At 41.0% G+C, this 26,128-nt stretch overlaps 2 protein-coding genes across 5 annotated transcripts in view; one reads left to right on the top strand and one right to left on the bottom strand.

The window, feature by feature from the left end:
• Positions 1 to 20: 20 nt before the first annotated feature.
• Positions 21 to 3,741, bottom strand: PIGBOS1 (PIGB opposite strand 1). 4 transcript variants are annotated; one of them, XM_080663805.1, is made up of 2 exons: positions 3,635 to 3,741; positions 21 to 383 (listed from the first exon to the last, which is right to left on the bottom strand). In XM_080663805.1, exon 2 carries the CDS (start codon positions 307 to 309, stop codon positions 145 to 147), a length of 165 nt encoding a protein of 54 aa, XP_080519931.1. In that variant the 5' UTR covers positions 310 to 383; positions 3,635 to 3,741; the 3' UTR covers positions 21 to 144. The 4 variants fall into 4 exon arrangements, with proteins under 4 accessions (XP_080519931.1, XP_080519929.1, XP_080519932.1 ...); XM_080663803.1 differs by lacking the exon at positions 3,635 to 3,741 and adding an exon at positions 1,897 to 3,559; XM_080663806.1 differs by lacking the exon at positions 3,635 to 3,741 and adding an exon at positions 3,279 to 3,404.
• PIGB (phosphatidylinositol glycan anchor biosynthesis class B) overlaps positions 3,604 to 26,128 on the top strand; it is a gene marked incomplete at its 3' end in the record, with an annotated part of 29,941 nt that continues 7,416 nt past the window's right edge. Inside the window, 9 exon segments of the mRNA XM_080663793.1 lie at positions 3,604 to 3,817; positions 5,855 to 5,990; positions 6,417 to 6,534; positions 11,897 to 12,001; positions 14,726 to 14,856; positions 18,769 to 18,909; positions 20,868 to 20,919; positions 22,227 to 22,438; positions 23,015 to 23,079. Coding sequence (XP_080519919.1) covers positions 3,688 to 3,817; positions 5,855 to 5,990; positions 6,417 to 6,534; positions 11,897 to 12,001; positions 14,726 to 14,856; positions 18,769 to 18,909; positions 20,868 to 20,919; positions 22,227 to 22,438; positions 23,015 to 23,079 — 1,090 coding nt within the window. The 5' untranslated portion in view covers positions 3,604 to 3,687.

Here is a 26,128-nt window from a genome sequence, read left to right as displayed (position 1 = left end):
AACATTAAGATTGACAGTACTAGTTTTAAAAATCATGATTTATTTATGTTTAAAATGTATTTCAGAAGTTTTTATGAGACTATTTATAGTCAACATATAATTTCAATGGAACTTCAAGCAATTACAGTTCAAGTCGCTGTAGTATTAACTTTTCTTCTTTTCTGATTCCTCTGCCAATTTCAACTTTTCTTTTAATTCCTTCTGATCTCTGGAATACTGTTCAAATATTGGTTGAAAAATATATATCCCTCCAGCAATTCCAAGGATGCCAGCAAAAAGCAGTTGTGGTAGAGTCACTCTCCCAAACATGTTTTTTAACAAATGCTACACGGTACAAAGATGGTTTTGAATAACTCCACTCCACTCAGGAAAACTCTTCAGATCTGTGGACAAAGAAAATGGAAAACAAAGCAATTAGTACAAGATACTTTTTAAAGATTTCAAGTCTCTACTTTGTTCCAGAGTGAACGATGTTTTCTCATAATATGTAAATATTACTTACTGATTTAACTAAAATAGGAATACATATATTTAGGGAGTATGGAAAATGAGCGTTAGGGGATGGTGTAAAAGCTAAATCCTATTACAGAATGTTCTCAAAGGATAATTTAAAAGCGCAGAAGTGCCGAAACCGGTTTGGCTCAGTGGATAGAGCGTCGGCCTGCGGACTGAAGGGTCCCGGGTTCGATTCCGGTCAAGGGCATGTACCTTGGTTGCGGGCACATCCCCAGTGGGAGGTGTGCAGGAGGCAGCTGATCGATGTTTCTCTCATCGATGTTTCTAGCTCTCTATCCCTCTCCCTTCCTCTCTGTAAAAAATCAATAAAATATATTTAAAAAAAATAAATAAATAAATAAAAATAAAAGCGCAGAAGTGAGACAAGGTTGAGCCATATTCTTTATGCGTTTAAGGCATACCAGTCCGTTCTGGAGGTAGGAGACAGAGAAATATTACTTTTCATTATTAGCCCATCTTTACTATCATATTTTTGGCAATATGTGTATTAAATACAATAGTCTTTTAAAACAGGCTAAAAATTGTATGAATTTCCTTTGATGCTTTATTAAGTACAAGCAGACATCAAATATAAATCATTTGCCATCCATTTTTGACAAAAATATAACGGAGATTTGGATGGTTTTACTTCTAACAGAGGAGTTAAGACTCTAGCACTTGCTGGAAAGTTATATTCCTTGCTGACATCTTAGTCTCTGGAGAAACTAGGTAGGTGTTTATGAATGAGGAAAGCAGAGTAAAGGTTTTACATATTCCCATTATTATAACAATATTTCATAGCCTCCTAGACCAAACCTGAAGGTCACAAAAACCATTAATGGCAGAAATGATACTAGAAGCTAGCTTGCCCTTAATATCACTAAAATGTAATATAAACTAATCTGGGAAAGAAAAACCTGTTTTCTCCTAGACTCTATCATTAACTAGACAAATGACAACGTCACCAAGCATACTTTGGATCAATGTCTGCTAAGTGTTAAAAAAAAAAAAAAAGAGCCATTTGCTCTTTGGAAAATCGATAATTACCCTTCTGCCACTAGCTGGCTAACTGACCCTGACCAAGTCATTTTACCTTTTTGAACCTCATCAGGCTAAATCATCTTTACCTTGCCAACTTCGTTCAACAAATAGTTATTGTGTGATCACCCAAACAGTGAAATGTTGCATAAGCACATTTATAATTATCATTTACAGGCATACCTCGGAGATATTGCAGATTTGGTTCCAGATCACCGCAATACGGAGACTATCACAATAAAGCAAGTCACACAAAGCTTTTGGTGTCCCAGTGCATGTCAAGGTTGTATACACTATACTAAAGTCCGCTAAGTGTGCAATAGCATTATGTTAAAAAAAAAAAAAAAGCAACAAGATACATACCTTAATTAAAAAATACTTTATTGCTAAAAAATGCTAACCATCATCGGACCCTGCAGCGAGTCGTAATCTTTTTGCTGGTGGAGGGTCCTGCTTCGAAGTTGATGGCTGCTGACTAAGGAGGGTGGTGGCTGCTAAAGTCTGGGGTGGTCGAAGCAATTTCTTAAAATGAGTGAACAGTGAGGTTTGCTGCTTGGATTGACTCTTCCTTTCACGAAGGATCTCTCTGTAGCACGCGATGCTGTTGGACAGCATTTTACCCGCAGTAGAACTTCTTTCAAAATTGGAGTCAATCCTCTCAAATCCTGCTGCTGCCTTGTCAACTAAGTTTATGTAATATTCCAAATCCTTTGTCGTCATTTCAACAATCTTCACCGTGTCTTCCCCAGGACCAGATTCCATCTCAAGAAGCCACTTTCTTTGTTCATCCATAAGAAGCAACTCCTCATCTGTTAAGACACTGGTTGCTCCACCTTGAGCTTTTATGTTAGGGAACCGGCTTCTCTCCTTAAACCTCTTGAACCAACCTCTGCTGGCTTCAAACTTTTCTTCCGCAGCTCCTGCCCCTCTCTCGGCCTTCATAGAATTGAAGAGAGTGAGGGCCTTGCTCTGTATCAGGCTTTGGCTTAAGGGAATGTTGTGGCTGGTCTGATCTTCTATCCAGACCACCAAAACTTTCTCCATATCAGCAATGAGGCTGTTGCGCTTTCTGATCATGCGTGTATTCAGTGGAGTGGCACTTTCAATCTCCTTCAAGAACTTCTCCTTTGCATTCACAACTTGGCTAACCGTTTGGCGTAAGAGCCCTAGCTTTCGGCCTATCTCAGCTTTCGACAAGCCTTCCTCACTAAGCTTAATCATTTCTAGCTTTTGATTTAAAGTGAGAGATGTGCGACTCTTCCTTTCACCTGAACACTTAGCGGCCATTGTAGGCTTATCAACTGGCCTAATTTCAATATTGCTGTATGTCAGGAAATAGAAAGTCGGAAGGAGAGGGAGCCAACCGGTGGAAAGGCTGGTTGTGGAGCAGTCAGAACACAAACATGTATCTATTCAGTTCGAAGTTCGTGGTCTTATGTGAGTTTAATTCTCAGCGCCCCAAAATAATTACAATCGTAACACTGAAGATCACTGATGACAGATTACCATAACAAATATAAACAATAATGAAAAAGTTGAAAATATTGCGAGTTACCAAAACGTGACACACAGACACAAAGTGAGCAAATGCTGTTAGAAAAAAGGCGCTGATAGACTTGCTCTTCACAGGGTTGCCGGAAACCTTCAAGTTGTAAAAAAACAAAAACAAAAAAACCCGCAATATATGCGAAGCGCAATAAAGCAACGCGCAACGAAACGAGGTATGCCTGTGCGACTACCATTACCCGTCAGACATCTCCCACCGCTCAGTTCTCACTCCAAGCCGCTGACCCCGCCTCCCGCCTGTCCGCGCAGAGGCGAGGTCCGATCATTCCAGCAGTTTCTGGGTCTCCGGCGCACAGATCACAAAACCAGAGGCGGCAGCAACCCGGACGGAAGGAAGTGCCTCAGGGAAAGTGTGGGCAGCCCTAGGCAAAGTTTAGCAGCCGAGCCCAAACCTGCAGCGCTCCGCGGCGAAACCACTACCAAACGGAGTTGGTGAAAGTTGCCCTTTCCCGGCTCCCTCTGCGCCCGCCCGGACGGCTGCTCGCAGAGGCCAAACTTAGTGCGCCCCAAAGCGGCGCGCGCTCCTTGAGCCTACCTCGCGGAGGAAGGGGGTCCTGGATCTGCAGCGGGCGTCGGAGCACCTGCGGGATGGAGCGGGAGCCCGGCGACGGCAGCCTCTTCTTCCGCGGCCTCCAGAACCGCTCCCGCGAGAAGGTGAAGCTGCGAAAGAGAAAGTCGGCCTTGTACCTCAGCCCCCAGGAGAGCTCCCGGCGCCGCGGTGAGTGAGGGGTGAGGCGGGCCGGCGAGTGGCGGGGGCGGGGGCGGGGGCGGGAATCAGGCCTCGGAGCGAGGGCTCCACCTGCTGGGTGAGGGGGGCAGGAAATCCTAGTGCGCTCGATGCTGGATTCTCGATCCCAGCTGCCCGCCCGGCACCGGATTCTGCATTATTGAATGCCGCCCGCCCCCGCATGGGAAGTGCGTAGGCATGGTGAGGCCAGCCTGTTTTAGAGAGGGGCACCCCGGCCTCCGCAGCGACGGGGGGCTGGTTCCTGGAGTGCGACCAGGTCCCACCCGCCTTATTTCATTTACCCCCTTTGCCTTCTCTTAGGTCAGGATGAGATGGCAGGAAAAATCAACCCCCCCCCCCCCAGCAAGTTGGGGGCGGGGGTAATATAAAGATGGACTTCTCATTCATTCAGGGCACTAAATTCAAATTAAAAAAAAAAAAATACTCTGTCCTTGGCCTGTGTGGCTCAGTTGGTTGGAGCGTCCACCGTACAGTGAAAGGTTGTGGGTTTCATTCCCCGTCAGGGCACAGACTCTGATTGCGGGTTCCATCCCCTTGGGTGGGTGAGGGGCAGGGGCGGTGTAAGGGAAGCAACCAATCGAGGTTTCTCTCGCATTGATATTTCTACACACACACCTCTCCTCCCTCCCTCACTCTCTAAAACCAATGAACATATCCTCTGGTGAGGATTTTTAAAAAACCATTTAAAAAGAAACCCTCTGTATTCAGCCTATGGGCTGTCCATCTATGGTTAAGAGCAGGGTGTTGGAGTCAGCATACAGACCTGCTTTTGAATCCTGTTTAGTCATTTGCAACTTTTTTGACTTTAGACAAGGCAATTTATTTCTGAGCCTCCGTTTCCTCATTTGTAAAATGGGCTAATATCCACCCCATAGAGTTATTTTGAGGATTAAATGAAGGCATGAAAAGAGATAAACTCAGTGCCTGGCATTTGTAAGCACCACTGGTGCTATTTAAAAATGTACAGATCGCCCAGCAGGCATGCTCAGTGGTTGAGCCTGGATCTATGAACCATGAGGTCAGGGCATATGCCCGAGTTCTGGGCTCCATCCCCAGTGGAGGACGTGATCAATGATTCTCATTTTTTTTTTAAATATATTTTATTGAATTTTTACAAAGAGAAAGGGAGAGGGATAGAGAGTTAGAAACATCAATGAGAGAGAAACATCGATCAGCTGCCTCCTGCACACCTCCTACTGGGGATGTGCCCACAACCAAGGTACATGCCCTTGACCGGAATTAAACCTGGGACCCTTCAGTCCGCAGGCCGATGCTCTATCCACTGAGCCAAACCGGTTAGGGCTCTCTCTCATTATTGATGTTTCTATTTCTCTCTCTCTCCCTCCCTCTCTGAAATCAATAAAAAAATATATTTTTTAAAATGTACAGATTGCCCTGACTGGTTTGGCTCAGTGGATAGAGCATCGGCCTGCGGACTGAAGGGTCCCAGGTGCGATTCCGGTCAAGGGCATGTACCTTGGTTGCGGGCACATCCCCAGTGGGAGGTGTGCAGGAGGCAGCTGATCGATGTTTCTCTCTCATCGATGTTTCTAACTCTCTATCCCTCTCCCTTCCTCTCTGTAAAAAATCAATAAAATATATTTTAAAAAATGTACAGATCATTTTATAAGCTACTGTTTGGCACATATTACAGAGTTGTTTCCTAAGTTAATAATTTGTTAGTTGGTTTCTTTCTTTACATACATATATAGGATAACCTAATCCACCTAAGGCCTTATCTAACCCAATCTCTTTTTCAATATATTCTCCTTATACAGTAAGTTGTGAGAAAGATTGGTTAAATGAAAGGAGTGGTCAATCACCCAGTGGTGAGGCCCTTGTGTAACTCTCAGCCCAGGTCTGCTTTGAGAGTAATGTGGAGGGGTCAGAGTTCACCACTGTGCCTTAACAGAGCCTGAGCAAGGGGCCAACCAGAGCAGCAGATTTTAGTTCTGCAAGCAGAACTTGCCTGACTTTTGCGCCACAATTACCTGTTTTGTTTTTCAGATCTTCTTGGTGAGAACATTTATCTGGTCTTGTTTACCATAGCGTTACGAATATGTAACTGCTTTTTAGTCCAGACAAGTTTTGTTCCAGATGAGTACTGGCAGTCTCTTGAAGTTGCACATCATATGGTTTTCAAATATCCTTTGTATTTTCTTGTCCAGATTAGAAATGTGTATTCAATTCATCTTGGGAATTGTGTTAGTTTCTATTACACATTTTCAATCAATCCTCTATATTTTCTCCAAATAATTTTATCAAAGTATGCCATTATTTTATGTTAATATTTCATCTGTATATTTACTTGATGTTAATGTACATGACTTAATATTTAGCATATATTTCCACAGTGCTCAGTACTGTGGGGAAAATATATGAAATAAAAAACACATTCCTGCCTTGAAGAAGTTAAGAGTTTAGTTGGCCAATTGCATTTTTAATTTAAATATCTAGTATAAAATGCTGTGTTTTTAAGCTGCTGTGTTAAAAAATAAAAGTTTTATATATGGAAATGAAAATTGGTTTTGTTTCAGTGCTATTTAAAATTAGTCCTTAATATTACTACTTATGGTTATTTGACCTGGGAATGGACAGAAAGATTGAGGGGTTACACTTATCCCTTAATCTTTGCAAGCATTTACAAGATTTTGCATCTTTTGGGGAATGATAGTGTTCAGTTGCTGGTAAGTTTAAATAAAAGTAATCAAAATAGTTCTTAAATGTAGATTATTCCATCCTTTTTATTTTTTAACGTATCTTGTTGAAAGGATTACAGTTGTTTCCTTTTTTCTCCCATTGACCCCCTCCACCCTGCCCCTGCCCTCCCATTCCATCCTTTTTTAAAGGTTAGGCTATATTAACTAAATAGTATTATTGGTATCATGAAGTTTGTTTTTAAAAGGCTACTCTAACCATATCTGGGAAGCACAGGGTTCCAAAGACATGCTGTGTCTGATGTAGCTCTTCAATACGCGCTAAAACACAAGACTGAGCATGAAAATGTCTTGCTGGGAGCAATCCTGTTAAGATTTTCAGAATGATTACATTATATATTAATTATTTGGATCCTTCAGAGTCACTTGAGAGCAGGTTGTATCTTGTTTTTTTAACTTGTGAGCTGAAGACCATGTTATATGAGCTTATGAAGATTAAATACATATAAACACACTCAGAATTTAGTATTGAAATTAGTATTTTTGATAAAATCAATTTGACAAAAATTTAATGATATGCACAATCATTGTGCTACATTGTAATTAGGCCTCAATAGTAAGTAGGGTTGTAATTCCTGGAACATGAATTTCTGGGGTTATTTGCCAGGAGAGGATACAAAGGAAGAATTAATAGAACACAAATTTCTCTGACCTCACTGTCAAGATCCTTTAAGCTATCGTCAAGTTGGACTCAGCACTTTGGGTCTTCCCATTTTCTGTTAGGGAAGTACCCCAGAATTCCAAAGGCAGTCCAAATCCTGAGGGTTTTTTTAAGCCTGAAATACATTGAGGTTCTGGGATTTTTTAAAAAAAATTTAAAGGCAGGATTATACTCTTCCCTTTGCAATGCTATTTGATTCTCCATTATTGAGAAAGAAGGATCAGACCTGTGCTTCTCATGGAATTATCCTGAGCGGTAGCAGAGTTTCACTGACACAGGTAGAACTTAGGAGCTGTGAATTCTCTTTTCTTCTCTCAGGGCCAACCACTGATCATGCAGAGTATCCATAAAGTCTGGAACCACAAGTGCGTATACATGATGTCATCAAGGAAATCTTATATCTCAGGAATAGGTTTTATTATCAATGAAGGGGTCTTAAGAAAACTTCCCGTTCCTCCAAGCCCTATTCACTGTAGCTGGCCCACCTGGCCATTTTGTGATTAAAAGGAAACCTTCTCTGGTCTCCATCCCCACCCCACGCTACCACCTCTCCCCAAAAAGCACCTGGTCAAATTCCAGGTAGAGAAACTTAGGATGCTATCATCAGTCATTCATACTCTCTTATTGATTATTTTAAATAAAGGTGATATAATTTTGAACTAGAAGGGATCAGAGAAGTGAAGCACATAGAGACCAGGTCACAGCATGTTTAAAGCAGAGCTAAAACTAGATCCAAGGTCTACTTATTCACAGCCTAATGCTCTTTACATATCACTTCTCTTTAAACTGCATAAGGTATATGCACAAAATGAGGGATGACTTAGCACTGTACTGTCTGATATGGTAGCCACTAATCACATGTAGTTATTAAATACTAGAGGCCAGGTGCATGAAAATTTGTGCACTGGGGGCAGGTCCCTCAGTCTGGCCTGCGCCTCTCACAGTCTGGGAGCCCTCATGGGATGTCCTACTGACGGCTTAGGCCTGCTTCCTCAGGGAGCAGGCCTAAGCCACAGTCTGGCCTTCCTCTGCGGGTGGCGACTAGGCCAAACAGGGGAAGGCGCTGCCCCCATCACCTCGCTGCTGCTGCCACTGCTGGCCGCCACAGCTGCCTTCCCTTGGTTCTCGCAGCCGCCGCGGCTTTGTCTAGAAGGATGGTCGGCTGTCCAGTCTAATTAGCATATTATGCTTTTATTATTATAGATTTGTGACTAGTCCAAATTGAGGAGTGCTGTAAGTATAAAGTACATACTGGATGTCCAAGACCTAGTATAAAATAAGAATATAAAATACTTATATAATTTTATATTGATTAAAAGGTTGAAGTGATAATATTTTACATATATTGGGTTAAACAAAGTAAAATTCATTTTACTTGCTTGTGATATTTTACTTTATGTGGTTCACATTCTATTTCTGCTGGACAGTCAGTGCTGGCTTAGAACATGTGAGAAGAAAGAGGGATAAGAAGGGAGACCTGATGGGTACCACAACGGGGCTTTGAGTAGTCAGAAGATGGTGCAAGGGCATTTGGCTCCTGGAGCTTAAGGGAGGAATTAGGAGCTTGAAGAACAGGAATATAGACTGGTAAGCTGCCAACACAGGCATCGTCCTCAAGATTTACCCTGACATGTTCTTTCTCCTCTTTGCCCCACACCGCTACTTTGTATTTTCCAGAAACCATATGAAAGTATTACTTAATTCTTCTCTGGTCCTTAGCATAACCTGGAAAATGATGGTATCTTAACTGTCTGGAAAGACTGCTAATAACGGAAATTTACATCTCCACTTACTTTTGTATTGAGCTAAAATCTACCTTATTTTTCATTTTTAAAGATTTGATTGATTCTTAGAGAGAGAGGGGGAGAGAGAAACATGGGTGTGAGATCGGCTGCCTCCTGCACAACTCCACTAAGGATCAAGCCCACAACCCAGGCATGTACCCTGACAACCAACTGAACCACACTGGCCAGGGCAAAATCTACCTTCTTTTAAATTTAAGATTTCTATGTGACAACCCTTCAAAAAGTTTTATTTATCTAGGATAAACAACTCTAGTTCTAAACCTCGTAATCAAATAACGTCCTCTAAAGATCTTCTAATTAATATCCGTCTGAAAATGTGGATCTCCAAACTGAGCCCAATATTGAAAGCTAGGGTAACTAGTTCAGAATAGTATAGTGAGACCATTACTTCATAAATATTCTTCTTCTCTCAGGGAACAAAGATTCTTTTATTTTTTAGTGGCTACCTCACACTGTTGGCTCATTAAGTTTGTAGCCAAATTGAGTTTTCAAATGAACTTTCAGGCCTAGGAGGTGAGAATGAAGCTTACAGATCTCTATGCAGAGTAAACAGAAGGTATATAATAGGTGCCCTTTACTGTATTTTATAGGGCACAGTTTAAGTGAAATTATGAAGTATAGCACACTTGTAACTCTTAAGATTTACACATTCATTTATAGGTTATTGGCAAAGAAAAGGAATACAAAGCTAAAGTGTTAGACGCCACTGACAACTGAAAGTTAAGCAACTCTAATTATAATGTAAAGTTAATGAAGTTTGAGCCAACAAAAATATAAATCTACATGTTTTTAAAAACATTTTTGAACAAACCAACATTAAATTATGCTTTATAGCAGTGTTATTTTGATAATGATAACTATGACATTTAAAAAAAACTCTTAAGATGCTAATGTATAGCATTAGAATTACTAACTGTAATTAAGTTATAATACAGGGGTGGCAAAAGTAGGTTTACAGGTGTTCGTATGGAAAATCCTATATAATAGCCCTAACCGGTTTGGCTCAGTGGATAGAGCATCGGCCTGTGGACTGAAAGGTCCCAGGTTCGATTCCCGTCAAGGGCATGTACCTAGGTTGCGGGTACATCCCCAGTAGGAGGTGTGCAGGAGGCAGCTGATTGATGTTTCTCTCTCATAGAGGTTTCTAACTCTCTGTTCCTCTCCCTTCCTTTCTGCAAAAAATCAATAAAATGTATTTAAAAAAAAAATCCTATATAATAAAAGCCTAATATGCAAATTGACTGAACAGTGGAATGACTGGTAGCTATGATGCGCACTGACCACCAGGGGGCAGATGTTCAATGCAGGAGCTGCCCCTGGTGGTCAGTGCACTCCCACAGGGGGAGCGTGGCTCAGCCAGAAGCCGGCTCACAGCTGGTGAGCGCAGCAGCAGTGGCAGGAGCTTCTCCTTCCTCCACGGCAGTGCTAAGGAGCAGCCAGCCGAGAGATAAGGAGCAGTGAGCAGGCGGGGGTAAGGAGCGAGGGCTCCTGGACTACTAGAGGGCACAGGCCGGGCTGAGGGGATCCCCCCTGCATGAATTTCGTCCATTGGGCCTCTAGTAATATAATAATTAAAGAATTAACTCTGGGTTTCACATACTCACAACTGTAAACCTACTTTTGCCAACCCTTATATGTTTACTTTTTTGTTTAAATTTGCTCTTAAATTTGCTCGTTAATGTCATCTGAATATTACTTTATTATCTATAATAGAAGCCCGGTGCACAAAATTCATGCATGGGGGGGTGGTCCCTCAGTCCGGCCTGCACCCTCTCACAATCCGGGACACCTTAGGGGATGTCTAACTGCCAGTTTAGGCCTGATCCCGCAATCCAGGACCTCTGGCTCTTAACCACTCATCTGCCTGCCTGCCTGATCACCCCTAATCACTATGCCTTCCTGCCTCATCGCTCCTAACCACTTGCTTGCCTGCCTGATCGCCTCTTGATCACCTCTAACTGCTCACCTGCCTGCCTGATCACCCCTAACTTTCTCTGCCTCAGCCCCTGCTGCCGCAGCTTCGTCCAAAAGGACATCCAGAAAGTTGTTCAGCTGTCTGGTCTAATTAGCATATTATGCTTTTATTATTATAAATTGCAAGATGGGGAAGCAATGTAACTTAATAGTTAAGAGCACAGGCTTTGGAGTCAGGGAGACTGGGTTTGAATCCTGGCTTTCACACTAACTAGCTGTACAGCCTTGAGAAAATTACCTAACCTCTCTGTGTCTCAGTTTTCTCATTTATAAAACAGTATCAATTTCATAGGATTGTTAGGAAGACTGAATGAGCTGATACATATAAAATATTCGTATACTTACGCCCTAGCCAGTTTGGCTCAGTGGATAGAGCGTCGGCCTGCGGACCAAAGGGTCCCTGGTTTGATCCCGGTCAAAGGCATGTACATACATCAGTTGTAGGCTCCTCCCCAGCCCCGGCCCTGGTTGGGGCTTATGCAGGAGGCAACCAATCAATATGTCTCTCTCACATCGATGTTTCCTCTGTCTTTCCCTCTTTCTTCCACTCTCCTTAAAAATCAAAGGAAAAATATCCTCAGGTGAGGATTAACAAAAATTAAAATTTTAAAAGTTAAAAATATATATATACTTAATATGATACCTACCTAGCATACAGTACTGTGTTTTACTAAAAATTACCTATTGTTATGCTAATGAAAATAACTAGATATGCTTCTAAAATAGAACCTTAACACAATGAAATGGTTTGTTGGCTATTTAAATTAAAATTTGTGTGTGTGTGTGTGTGTGTGTATAGTGATAGTTGGATTAGCTTGTTGATTTCTTATGATAATTCAGTGTGAACCAACAGATGTTTTTAATTTCTTTTTTTTTTTTTAAACTAATGAAGATTTGGATTCCTAGACTTGCCCAAGCACTTCTGTCTGCTATAGCCGACTTGAGGCTTTACTCATTAATGAAGCAACTAGAAAATCAACAAGTAGCAAGATGGGTGGTAAGTCCTCAACACTTTAGAAACTATATGCCAGTTATTTTCATTCCTATGAGCATAAACAATATTGATTCCCAAACCAGTTTCAGAAGATAATTCATACAATTTTATAGAGTACTTTCATAATTAATAACAGTAAAATGCAAATGGCACACTCCATCTCTCTTCTGATGAGGCTCTAGGTGGTGGAAGTCACTGAAGCCCTCAAACCCTGTGAGAGGGTGAACCTAGGATGTCTCCTCTGGAAGCACCTTCACTCCTCCCAACTGTCAGAGTCCTTGCCTCACTTTCCATGAAATTCAGTAGGAATAGTTCTAAATCATTGCCTACCTCACAAGTTGCCTCAGCCTTTTACAACCCTGTCCACTATTCCTCCAGCTACCTGAGACTCAGCCTGAGAAATGCCTTTTCATTAAAGCACTGATCCACCTCTGGCTAGTGTTTAAAACAGCTGGACTCTATAAGGGAGTGGATGTGGTGTAGAAGGCTGTCTTTTGTCATTTAGCCTATTTCACAGTGGGGAGATAGATTCCTGATCTCCCATTCAAACCTTGACTGGATTTTCCCATTTAAGCCATATCCTGAAGAGTAATCAGATACTGTAGTATTCTCGTTACTTGACTAGCTCTTTCCTAAATTTGAGCCGCCTAGAAATCTTACTACCTTTTTTGCACTGTTTTTATTGGAAAGTTTGTTCCAAACTCCAAGGTACCAATTTACCAACACATTTCTGGAATATAATCTATATATATAAAAGGCTAATATGCTAAATGTCCAACCATCCAACTGGTCGCTATGATGCGCACTGACCCCCAGGGGGCATATGCTCAACACCGGAGCTGCCGTGATGCACTGGCACTGCGGACCTTGTGCCCACAAAGCAACACTTGGCTTACCCCAAGTGGGACACAGGCCCTGCCACCACTCTAGAGCGACAGCCCACCAAATCGCAGCTGATGCTGCCAAGACCCCATGTCGCAAAATGCGGCCCACAGCCAGCCAGCCCCAAAATGGTCACTGTGGGCAGTGGGTAATGATGTCACATAGCAATGCCCGGCTTCCTCTCCCTAGCGACGACTAGACTCCTTGCAGTTTTTTCAGCCCAGGAACACGACTTGCTTTATAGCCAGGTGCAAACATTTCACACTTTAACCAAATGTCTGTGAAGCGTTTTCCCATGCCTCATCTCATTTGATGCTCACAGAAGTCCTGGAGTAGGTAGGTAGGAGACTCGGTGGAATCCTATTTTCTTCTCATTAGCCGGAAAACAAAGATTTAGAAAGTTTAGAAACTTGACCCAACTGGACCTTGAAAATGACTTCAGGTTTTCTCACTGCACAGAATATAGTCTTCAGGTTTTCTCACTGCACAGAATATAGTCAAACACTGCTGCAGTTAAATATTTTACCCTTTGTTCTCCCTGCATCATCTACAATAATAATCTGCTTCATGTTAATATTTACTGCTGTGTTGCTGACAATTACCTGAAAAAGAAGTTGAGGTGCTTCACTGGGCTGGAAAAAGTTTAGCGAAATCAGAAAGCAGATCTAATTAAGCACGTTTATTATATATATATATATATATGGCTAAGTTGTCTTGCACATGTGCGATACATATAAAGCTCTCACTGGCGCCAATCGCACGCGTGTTTCCATCTGTCATTGTCGATTGTGAATTTGGTTGACACTTCTATTATAAAGGGTGAATGGCTATATTAAAATATTTCTTCTAATTAATTTCCTTTATTGTACACGAATCCATGCACTGGGCCAGTAGTTTATTATAAGTATTAAGAAATATTAAGAATTCACTAAATATTAACAGGACATATTTCTTCAGGTAGCATGTTGATTTGCATTAAAAAGACAGATTGGCTTAGCAAATGAGCCCTTGCTAACTGATTCCAGGATAAAGACAGTCTCTATTTTGTGCCTTTATACACTACCAAAGGCTCAACCTAAAATGGCAGAGGCATCAGGCCTTTGAAATCCTTCCCCCAAAGTAGCAGCACTGGGTTCTTCTACTTTAGGAAATGCCTTTAACTCCACAAAAATTGGAAACAGTTCTTAAAGGCTTTATTTGAAAAGATAGGAAGTTAGTACACCTGTTTAACACCCTTGCATCAACTAACAAGCTTCTTTTAAGATGGTTGTTTTGTAGACTTAATGTTGCTTCTGTTTGCGTATTCTTTTAAAAACTGGTTTGTTAATTTAATCAATTTTCAAATTAAAAGTTAATGATATCTCCTGACAGGTTTTTTTCTCACCTCTATGTTTTCTTAATTTTTCATCAAGAAATAGGGCAACATTCCAAACCAAGATCAATAAAAACAGTCAATTTACTTGTCAGTATTATAAGACAATTTGAGGAATACTGATTAGGACAATATAGTTATGAATCTCAATTCTCTATAAACTATACCATCAAAGAATCTGTATTTTGTGTCTTTTATTAGTGGGAAGTGAGATTTAAATAAAATGCAATGCCATGAAAATGTATTTGAAAGTGTAAACTTAACTTTAGCAAATATAGATCTAATATCACAGACATGTATTTGATATAAATTCTTAGAAACAATGTTTGGGCAGGCCTACTTTTAACATTACTTCCCTTTTGATGTGATTTTTGTGCAGCATTTAGACTTGTTTACTATTTTCCATAGAAGATAACACTAACTAAGCTTTTTTATTTCCCCCTGCATGTATGTTTGCTCATAATTGTTCTTAGTTTTTTTGCCAGTTATGCTCTTGGTTCACATGGTATTGCTGTACCAGAACTCTTACAAACACCATGGAAACTGTTCTCACTGTAATTGCTCTTTTCTACTACCCTTTGGAAGGTTCAAAGTCTATGAACAGGTGAGATATATTGCTGTGAATATACAAAATTCTAAAGCATGCTTTTGAAAAGATCTTAAATATCAACACATTGTAATGTCCAGTGGATCCTTAATGTTTATGAAGGTTATTAGACCCAAAAAATTTCAATTGATAACATTCATTATAGCAGGAAACAGATATACTAGTACTTAAACTGGTAATTAAGAAGAGGTTAATAAAAAGACTGTTTACAAAGATGTAGACAATGTTTAGAAAAGTCAATAAGGGGATACCATAGTGCCCCAGGACTAGTCTCTGTAGGAAGTTTCTATTACCCCTTGGCCCCAAGGAGCAAGGAGAGGAAATGTTGAGAGGGCCCCAACAGGAGACAGGCACAGCCAGCCTTTAGCCATAGCAAGGAGAGAGCGGGGAGAATAAAATACCCTGACTTAACTCTTCTGTCCTCCAATTAGCCAAAGCCAATTAAAAAGCAAAAGAGCCCATTGATAGAGTCCATACAGGTCAGCCGCCCTGCACATGGGGTAGGTGAAGAGTGGAGGAAAACAGGTCTAGAAAGGGCAACTAGAAAATATATGGACCTAATTTGGGCATATGCATAGAAACTAGGGAAGCAAATGCCAGCCAAGGGAACAATGTGACCAAAAGCATAAAACCATAAAGGGGCTTCACTGTATTCTGGGCAGCTTGTCCAGAGTAGCTAATTTGTGGTAGGATGCATGGGAGAAGAGAAGAGTAAGGGATGAAGCTGAAAAGGGACTTTGCCCTTTTCCAGAACTGGAACTTTATTTTATAGGTTGTAGAAAGCCCTTGGAGGCTTTTAAGGAGCATGGTATAATCATATCTGATTTAGAAAGAATTCTCTTGTAGTAGCTATATTTAGGATATAATGAAAGGGAGAAAGCCAGAATTTGAATCTGATTAAGAAGCTAGTGTCCATTCTCATATTAAAAGGTGGTTGCAAGGATGACATTAAGCAAGATCATTTCTGCATTAGACTCTTGACTGAAAGAATAGGCATTCAGTTAAATTATCTATATGATGAGAACTTTATCACAAGGCAAAAAGTGAAAATAAGGAAAATAGGCATCTTAGGCTTGTGGCCAGGCCTAGAGGAAAATTACAGACTATCTTAGCCACACAAATGAATTAGAAGATTATGCAGAATGCAAGGTAGTTTTGAGGAATGGGCTGTTTTCTTGTGCCTTTATAGCCCAGCCTATGAATCTGTTTTAGGGATCCATCATTTTGAGGCTTAGCCATTCTCTCTGTGTACTTCTATTCTCATTACCAACTGCCCCATTTCCTGTGTATCTCACATTCACTTTGAGAGACTCTGATTCGGTTTGTTAAATGTCATTTTCCTTATTTGGACATAGCTTTCACACTGGCCAGCCTAGATTGGCTGCCTGATTCAGTCAGAAAAGGAGAGTCATGGGGTATAAGCGACCACTATATAAGCATTCGTTCCATGACAGGTACTATTCCTGGCTTGACAATAAATAAAAATTTTCAAACTCCTTTAAAAATGCAAGTATTATAAATGAAAGATTATTTAAGGGTGGTATGAGAATATCTCAGCATTGACTTCTATTAAAGTGTATAGCATAGGACCTATTGCAAAGTAAGTGCTAAATAAGTATTAATGATAACAATGATGTTGTTATTAAGTAAAGGAATATTTCTGGGCAGTAAAAAAAAAAAAAAAAAAAAAAGACTACGATGACTATAAAAAGATTCCAGGCAAATGACAGGACTTGATGTGAAATGATGGTAGTGGGAATGGGAGAGAAACAAAATGGGTGTATAGATGAGAAGTTGCTATTTAAGGTGACTGAGAAACTGAGTGATACTATTAACTTACATACTAGACACTGAACCTGTTTTAGTTATAAGGCTTATTTGAGACACTTTGATTTTGAAGGCCCCTAAGCTATCTGTGTAGAAATATTCAGAAAGGAGTAAGAAGTCCACGTCTGAAAATTTGCAGTAAGGTTAGAACTAGATTAAATTATCCATAATCTCCTTTAGCTACTTATTGAAAGAAGTCCTAGTAGTAAAAATCCACATTTCTATCCATGATCATATAGGTTTTATAGCAGGCTTTTATCAGTTATACATATATATTTTTCACTTGGATAAAATTAGCAGCTTACTTTTAAAATAAAACCATATGGACTCAGAAATCCCTCATGCCTTGGCTGGTTCGGCTCGGTGGATAAAGCATCAGCCTGAGGACTGAAGGGTCCTGGGTTCAATTCCAGTCAAGGCCGTGTACCTCGGTTGCAGGCTCAGTCCCCCACCTGGTTGGGTGTGTGTGGGAGGCAACCAATCAATGTGTCTCTCTCACATCGATATTTCTTTCTCTGTGTCTCTCTCCCTTCCCTTCCACTCTCTCTAGAAATCAATGGGAAAATATCCTTGTGTGAGGATTAACAAAAAAAGAAGCCCATCATAGCCTAAATAATCCTAATGTTTCTTTAAATGCATTTGATTTCTTTCTTAGAGAATGATTTTGTGTGACTTTTATATCCTTATGAGAGATTTGATCATTTTTCATCAGGAAAGCAACTGGCAGAGTTGTATGGCTAAAAGCTAGTACACCTGTCAGCAAACACGAACAACATGCTATCTAATAAAAGAGTAATATGCAAATTAACTGTCACTCCGTGACAAAGATGGCGGCGCCCATAGTGGCCAGGGCGGATGCTGGCGGCATCGCTCCGGCAACGCGAGCCCAGCGTCTGCTCCTCAGTTGCAGAGGGAGGGGAGGAGCCCTGGCCACGCGGAGGGAGGGGAGGGCCCAGAAAAATGGATCTTCCAGTTCCTGATGCTGATGGAGCCCTATGGATGCCGGGGTCCTCTGCCCACAGCCCCCAGTCGCAGCCCGGCAGCCCCAGTCGCAGACTGGAAGCACCCTGCCCGCAGTGCAGACGCGACCAGCATGGCACCGCGGCAGGGGAGGTCTGGGGGGCGCACTACAGACATCAAAGTGCTGCCGCCATGGCCGTCCTCCCCCGAACCCCCACGCATGCAAGTAGTATGGTCCAAGGGGGCTCCCACGGCAGCTGATGCGCACCACACTGGTGGGGAAGTGGGACCTGGGAGCCCGCCACGGCCGCCCCCCCTTTCCCGCCCCCCCGTGCATGCAAGTAGTATGGTCCTGAGGCACGGCTCCCACGGCAGCTGATGTGCACTGTACTGGTGGGGAAGTGGGACCTGGGAGCCCGCCACAGCCGCCCCCCTTTTCCCGCCCCCCCCCCCCCCCCGTGCATGCAAGTAGTACGGTCCTGAGGCACGGCTCCCACGGCAGCTGATGTGCACTGCACTGGTGGGGAAGCGGGACCTGGGAGCCCAAGCCCCTGAGTACCCGAGCTGCCAGGCATCGTATGCCGGGGCCCTAATGAGGCCCCAAGACAAGCATCTTCCCAGAGGCTGTGTGGAGGGAGGGGAGGAGCCTCTGGCCAGAGGCCTGGGAGCGGGACGCTGGGCTCGCATCGCCCCTGGCAACACAAGCCCAGCGTCGTGCCCCGGCCACACGGAGGGAGGGGAGGGGCCTCTGGCCAGAGGTCGGGGCGAGGGATGCTGGCGTTGTTGCAGGCCAACTGAGGGACCTCCCCCCGCCTCCTGTGCACAAATTTCGTGCACCAGGCCTCTAGTTAAAACATAAAATAATTGCTTATTTCAAAATACTAGAGATATATTAGAGGGATATTAGAGCTGGAAAACACTTAGATATTACCTCTTTTTATAGATGAGAAAAATTGAGAGCCAGAAGTATACGTAACTTTCCTAAGTTCACATAGCTGTTTATACCAAAAGAAAAATGCTCTCATTTAAAAAAAAAAACAGAGGTGATATCACAGTGTAAATAGGAGATAACTTCTAAACTCACTTCTAGTTGTCTTGACAGTACATTTTCCTTGTCTACAGTGTCAAATACTCATCCCTGGTGGCAGTTGCCTTCATAATTCGCCCCACAGCAGTCATTCCATGGGTACCTTTGCTCTTCAGACATTTCTGGCAAGCACAGAGAAAGCTTGATCTCATTCTACATCAGTTTTTACCTGTTGGGTAAGTATTGCTACAATCCATCTATTAATTTTAATAACCTGCAAAATATATTTCAAATAAGATTTTACATCTTTGAGTCAATTATTGTATCTTCTAATGTCAATGAGAATTGTCAAAGGAAACAGAGTATTTCCAAATTTATATTGTAACTAGAGGCCCGGTGCACAAAATTCGTGCACTGGGGGGGAGTCCCTCAGCCCAGCCTGCACCCTCTCCAATCTGGGACCCCTTGGGGGATGTCCGACTGCTGGTTTAGACCCAATCACCGACTGCCAGTTTAGGCCCAATCACTGTGGGATCGGGCCTAAACCGGCAGTCAGACATCCCTCTCTCAATCCAGGACTGCTGGCTTCCAACCGCTTGCCTGCCTCCCTGCCTGATTAACCTTAACCACTTCTGCCTGCCAGCCTGATCACCCCCTAACCACTCCTCTGCCAGCCCGATTGCCCCCAACTGCCTTCCCCTGCCGGCCCGGACCCCCCCAACTGCCCTCCCTCCCCTACAGGCCCGGTCGCCCCTAAGAGTCCTCTCCTGCCACATGGGGGCGGCCATCTTGTGCAAGGGTGTGATGGTCAATTTGCATATTACCTTTATTATATAGGATACTTATGATTTTGATTAACTGTATTTTAATTTGCTTAAATGAATAAGAATCTTTGCAATTTTTCTTAGAACTTTCCTATACTTTATTTCCTAAATATTTCTCAAATACATTTTAGAGATACTTGATTCTTTTACATTTGTATAAGGCTGTGTAATTTATAATGGGCATTCTCATATTACCTCATGATTTTCAAAATTCATAGATCTAGGCAATTGTAGTTGTTTTTTGTTTTGTAGAAGAAACACAGGCTTGGCAAATTAAAAATGCATTAGTCAGCCCTAGCCAGTTTGGCTTAGTGGATAGAGCATCGGCCTACGGACTGAAGAGTCCTGGGTTCAATTCCAGTCAAGGCTCAATCCCCAGCCCTGATTGGGCCGCGTGAGGGAGGTAACCAAATGATGTTTCTCTCTCATTCCCTCCCCTTCCACTCTCTGTAAAACTCAATGGAAAAAAATATGCTCGGATGAGAATTAACAACAAAAAGGATAGTAGTTGACCTTTGGAAGGGAGTGGAGATTGACCGGTTGGAGGAATGAGGGGGCCTTCTGAAGTGCTACTGATGTTCTGTATTTTGCTCTCTGACAGTTACACAATTGTGTTCATATAGAGATGGCTCATAAAGTGTACTTTTCTGTATATACGTTTGTGGTAGGCAGCCTCTGAGATTGCCCCCACTAATCCCATCCTCTGATATTAATGCTCTTGTATAATACCCTTGTCTTGAGCAGGGGGTAGACATTTTGACTTAATTCTAACAAACAGAAATGGCAGAAGGGTGTCTCTTCCACGATTGGGTTATAATATTGACTGTGGCTTCCATCTTGGGTGCCTGTCTCACTCAGCTGGGTCATGCTGGGGGAAGCCACTTGAGGCAGTCTTAAGGAGGGGGGTCACATGTGGGAGACTAAGCTCTGCCAACAACCATGTGAGTGAGTTTGGAAGCAAATCTCTCCATTACGCCCCCATCAAGCCTTTAGATGAAATTATAGCCCTAGCCAACACCTTGAGAGACCTTGAGCCAGAAGCACCCAGCTAAGCTGTACCTGGCTGTATTCTTGACTCAAAGAAACTGTGAGATAATAAATGTCCTTAGTTTTAAGTTGCCAAGTTTTGGGGTAACATGTTATTCAGCAATAGATCATGCAGTGTTTATTACTTTTTAAAACCTTGTTTAAATGCAGCTCATGTAATAAAAGATCTTTGAAAATGTGTAAATCCATATTCAATATGTGAAACTAAAGTATTTTTAAAGTGGTTTTTTGGAAATGGCTTTGATGTATGGCATTTGCAAGGCCGTATGCCAATATGGATTTTCAGTGAGTTCAGAATATTAATCATCCTTTCTGTTTTTCAGATTTGTCACTTTGAGTTGGTCTCTGATAATTGATCGTATATTTTTTGGTCAAGTAAGTCAAATATATTAAACTATTTTTAGTCTAACCATTTATTACACTAAAAGTTCAACCTGATTTTTTAATTCATGAATATTTGGGAACATTTAAATGATATGGGTTAAATTAAAAAAAAAACTGCTAGCATATATCTTTGGTTCAATTTGTTATGCTTTCTATATAACAGAATTGTGTATTCCTAATTGAAGTTCAATAGAATCCGTTTTTTTAAGATATTTTTGTCAGGTTTATAGCAATAAAAGTTTGATTTATTAAAATTATTTTAGTTGTCCTCAAGGTAATCATTCAAAATTCAAATTAACCAGAATATTCTTCAAGCATTTGGTTTGACATTTTAATCTCACAACTGTAGGTTGTTTCCAAGTTCCCTGTTTTTAAGTCACTTATGGGCTCTGGAATCAGTTGCCACAGTTTGAAGCCTAGTGCCCTCATTAGCCTTGTGAACTTGGACAAGCTATGTGAGTGAACTTGGAATCCAACCACCTTTCTTACCAGTTTCTTTATCTGGAAATAATTGTGGTACCTGTCTCATAACATTGGAGTATTAAATGAGATACTGCATATATGATGCTTACAATGGGGCCTGGCACAAGTGAGCACCTAATGTTAGCTGTTGTTGCTGTTTATTGTCTGCTTTGTGCCATAATTCCACTTGTAATATTTTCAAAGCTTTATCTTACTAGGTAATATGTGATGTAAGGTACTAGAATAAAATTTTTAATGTGGGTACCCCACATATACACTCTGATAAAAAATAAATTTTATAAAGTATTTTTGTTGTTAATCCTCACCCAAGGATATTGTTCCACTTACTATTAGAGTGGAAGGGATGGGGAGACACACAGAGAGAGAAACATCAATGTGAGACATACAGATTGGTTGCCTTCTACACACGCCTGCCCTGGGCCTGGGACCGAACCTGCAACCCAGGCACTGCCCTTCAGTCTGTGGGCCAACGCTCTGTCCACTGGCCAAATTGGCTAGGGTAATAAAAATTATTTTTAAGTGTTCTCTTTAGCTCTAATTCTATGTAAAACTTACCCTGTCAAAATTTGAATGTTTATTCAGACTTCCTTGAATCTCAGAAACCTAGTGTTTTACAAATGAACAAAGAACACACGAATACTTAGAACATAAAAAAATGCTTTCATATGGTCATTAATCAAATTATTAGTGTAAACTATTGTTTTGTTTTTAGATCATTCCTGATTTAATGTCAACATTCTGCCAGATACCCTAATGCCAAAGACTCAAACTTGGCACTAACACATTTCTGTTTCTCTTTTCTTCAACTATGCCAGTGGACTCTGGTTCAATATAATTTTTTGAAATTCAACGTGCTGCAGAATTTGGGGACATTTTATGGTTCTCATCCATGGCATTGGTACTTCAGTCAAGGATTTCCAGTTGTTTTGGGTACTCACCTACCCTTCTTTATTCATGGCTGCTTTCTAGCCCCAAAGAGGTACCGGATACTTTTGGTAACTGTGCTGTGGACACTTCTGGTTTATAGGTAAGATTTTATTTATTCAAATAGTTAATTTTGATGATGTTACCAAGGAATTAAATTCTTCAAGAAGTAAACTGTTATCTTTTGGAGATGCATTAACTATTAGGATTTGGTAATTGGGATTATTTAGCAGAAAAGGTAGTAATTATGTTGGTACTCAGATAGAATGAATACTTCTGATACGTATAGTTTACTTAAGAATTATGTTCAACTTTTAAGAAGCTGAACAAATTTCATTTGCTCTTAGAACTAAAATTTTAAATATTAAAGGACCAGAAAAATATTTTAAAATGAAAATGTATGCATCTTTCTTCCAAATTTGAGTAATGACTTGGATTGGTAATAGAAATCCCTTTTTGAGAATGTAATTGTACTTTAGACATTGACATCAAATGTTAGAATTACTTTTAACACATCATCACCTTATAACTAAAAAAAACCCAACAGATTCCTGAAGCATGAAATTCAGTCTCAGTGCTTAGAATAACAGGTAATGTTAATTATATTTCATTTTAAATACATAGGTTTCTCAAAGTATCGTGTAATATGAGAAAATATTTTAATTTTTTTTTATTATAGCATGTTGAGCCACAAAGAATTCAGGTTTATCTACCCAGTTTTACCATTCTGTATGGTGTTCTGTGGTAAGTATTTTTGTTCAATATAGAAAAAAAATACTTGAAGTAGGTAAAAGATAAGCTCTCATTAAAGCTCATTACACTATAAAATATTTTCAACTAGGCTAAGAGAATTGCTTCTTAATTGCAAAATAACTATATTACTGCAGTATGCTTTCTACAGCCTAAATATCCCTTTTCCTGTGTCCTGTAAAGTGAGATAAAATCGTAAGGACCCAATATCCAAGTCATAAGGATCCAATATCATTCTGATGGTGATATTCCTGGCTGTTAGAAATCTCTCACTAAAAAAAGTAATGGAATAATATATCTATTTTAGAATAGCTACTTTAAGTTTACAGTTAAACTATTAAGTTCTTTGTTTCATAAATGAAAATATATTTATAGCTGTTGAAACTAGTTTTTAATGCTTTTGATGCTTTAACACTCAAATGCATATGTAATTTTAAAAGTGATTCACACCTAATTTTTGTGGCCCTTTCTCCATTTTTTTCCAGTAGGTTATTTGCAATATTTTTTTACATGTGACTTCTAAAGTTTTATATCATTCAGCTCTGGAAAACATGAATTTTCATATTGGTTGGCTTGGAAAAATTATGAATTGAAATTTTGCTAACTTTACCTTTAATTCAGAATAAATGACAGTTGATTTCCTTCAAATATTAATTACTAAAAATCACTGGACTGGGGAGGCATGAGTAATCAACAGGGACTAGAGATAGGGCAAAGCTAGAGAGTTAATACTGTCAATCTTTTTACTTAAAAAAAGAACTCCAAAGAACCCATAGACTTAGCCTTCTTTGACGGAGTAATCGTCTCCTGCAGATCTCAAATGCACTCTCTTCAAGTATTAAAAAACACTCTATATCTGGAGTACTGAAACCAGTTAATTTTTGTCATTACTTTTTTTTTTAAATCCTAACCTGAGGACATGTTCATTGATTTTTAGAGAGAGATGGGAAGGAGGGGGAAGGGGCATGGGTGTGAGAGAGTAACATCAATCTGTTCCCTTCTGCACACACCCTGACCTGGGGCAGCGATGGTACCCCAACCATATGTATCCTTACTGGGAGTCGAACCCCCGACCTTTCAGTGTACGGGATGACCCTCCAACCAAGCCACCCAGCCAGGGCTATATCATTACTTTATGGTCTTGCTTTATATACAATGTAGGCACATATAAAAATATAGGTATGTAATTATATGCCAAGTCTTTTAAGAATACTGGGCCCATTAACCAGAGCATATTTGTTCATGAATCACTATTCTTATCTTTTTTTAAAGTTTGAGTTATAGTTAAATCAAGCTTGGTTTCTGCCTGGGTATTATCAGACTATTGGAAGACAAATGTGTGTGTTGTTTAGTTTGGTTAATTTAGGAAGTTGTTTTGGTTTTCTTTTTATAACCTGAGTCTTGACAGCATTTCACTTGTGTATCTTTAGGGACTGAGTTTTCCGAACCCCTTTTCCAGTCCAAAAGATGTCATCTTTAAAGTGTTAGGATCCCAGTAAACTCTTGTTCCCAGGCCCAAAGACTTAGATAAAATGCTGGTGAGGATGGAGCTCTTCTTGTAATGGACAAGAATTAGACTTTCTTCCATACTGTGTCCACTCAGAAGGATCCCTAAAGGACTGAGACCCACCAAAACCCCTGACCTCCTCACAGGATGTGATCTCTTCCTGCAGACATGTACCTAAGGCTTCTGAGTGAGCCAAAAGATTCTGACTCTTAGAAGACTCATATTTCCATTAAGAGTTAAAACTCTTTAATGCTAACAGGTCCCAACAACAGGACCAATGAAGTAGTGAACTCACCTCAACTTGGTTTTTGGAATGATGTCAGACAACAGTTCTTTGGAGTTCTTGATGTTTGAGTCTTTTGAAACTACCTGAAATCTTGCGTTTTACTGTACTTCAAATATCAGTTTTATTCTATTCTCGTGTGACCTATTTTTTTTTTATGTTGTTAATCCTTACCTTAAGATATTTTTCCACTGATTATTTACAGAGAGTAGAAGGGAGGGGAAGAGACAGAGAAACATCTATGTGACCAGGACCAGGGATTGAGCCTGTAACAAGGTACATGCCCTTGACCAGGTCAAACCCAGGACCCTTCAGTCCTCAGCTCTATCCACTGAGCCAAACTGGCTAGAACCTGTGCGATCTACTTTAACCTGATATATATAAACATGACACCTCTATTGGCAATTGCTGTATAACAAGCCACCTTAAAATTCAGTGGCTTAGCCCGACTGGTGTGGCTCAGTGGTTTAGGGTCGACCCATGAACCAGGTCACAGTTCGATTCCCGGTCAGGGTACATGCCCACGTTGTGGGCTTGATCCCCAGTAAGGTGAGTGCAAAAGGCAGCTGATCAATGATTCTATCACCAAAAGGTTGCCAGTTGATTCCTGGTCAGGGCACATGCCTGGGTTGCAGGCTTGACCCCAGTAGAGGTCGTGCAGGAGGAGCTGATCAATGTTTCACTCTCACATCATGGTTTCTCTCCCTCCCTTTCTCTAAAAAAATCTGAAAGAAAAAAAAAAAAATTAGTGGCTTAAAGCTCCATTTATTTTTACTTACTATAGTTCAGCTGTGCAGTTCTCATCTCCACTGAATTCACATATACAAATGTAATCAGCTGCAAATGGGGTACACACAGCTCTATTGACCTAGGTGGGCTCTCACGTTTGGGGTTCAGCAGACTGCCAGGGGTCCTCAAATTTTTTAAACAGGGGGCCAGTTCACTGTCCCTCAGACCGTTGGAGGGCCGGACTATAGTTTAAAAAAAAACAACTATGAACAAATTCCTATGCGAACTGCGGGCCCGGGACGAGTCGGCTGCTAAGCAGGACAGGCAGCGGCACCCGGCGGGCCGGATAAATGTGCGGCCCGTGGGCCGTAGTTTGAGGACGCCTGTGTAAGCTAAGGCACTCAGCTCTTCTGTGTGCACTCGCTCTTCAGCAGGCTACCTAGGATTTGTTCACTTGGGGTAGGCAGGGCTCCAGGGAAAGGAACAAAAGTGTACAAGGCCCTTGAGGTACAAGCATGAAACTG

Source organism: Plecotus auritus (genome assembly GCF_963455305.1).
Source record: "Plecotus auritus genome assembly, chromosome: 1".
Lineage (NCBI taxonomy): Eukaryota > Metazoa > Chordata > Mammalia > Chiroptera > Vespertilionidae > Plecotus > Plecotus auritus.
Note: the sequence above shows the minus strand (reverse complement) of the source record. Positions and strands in the feature narration are given on the sequence as shown.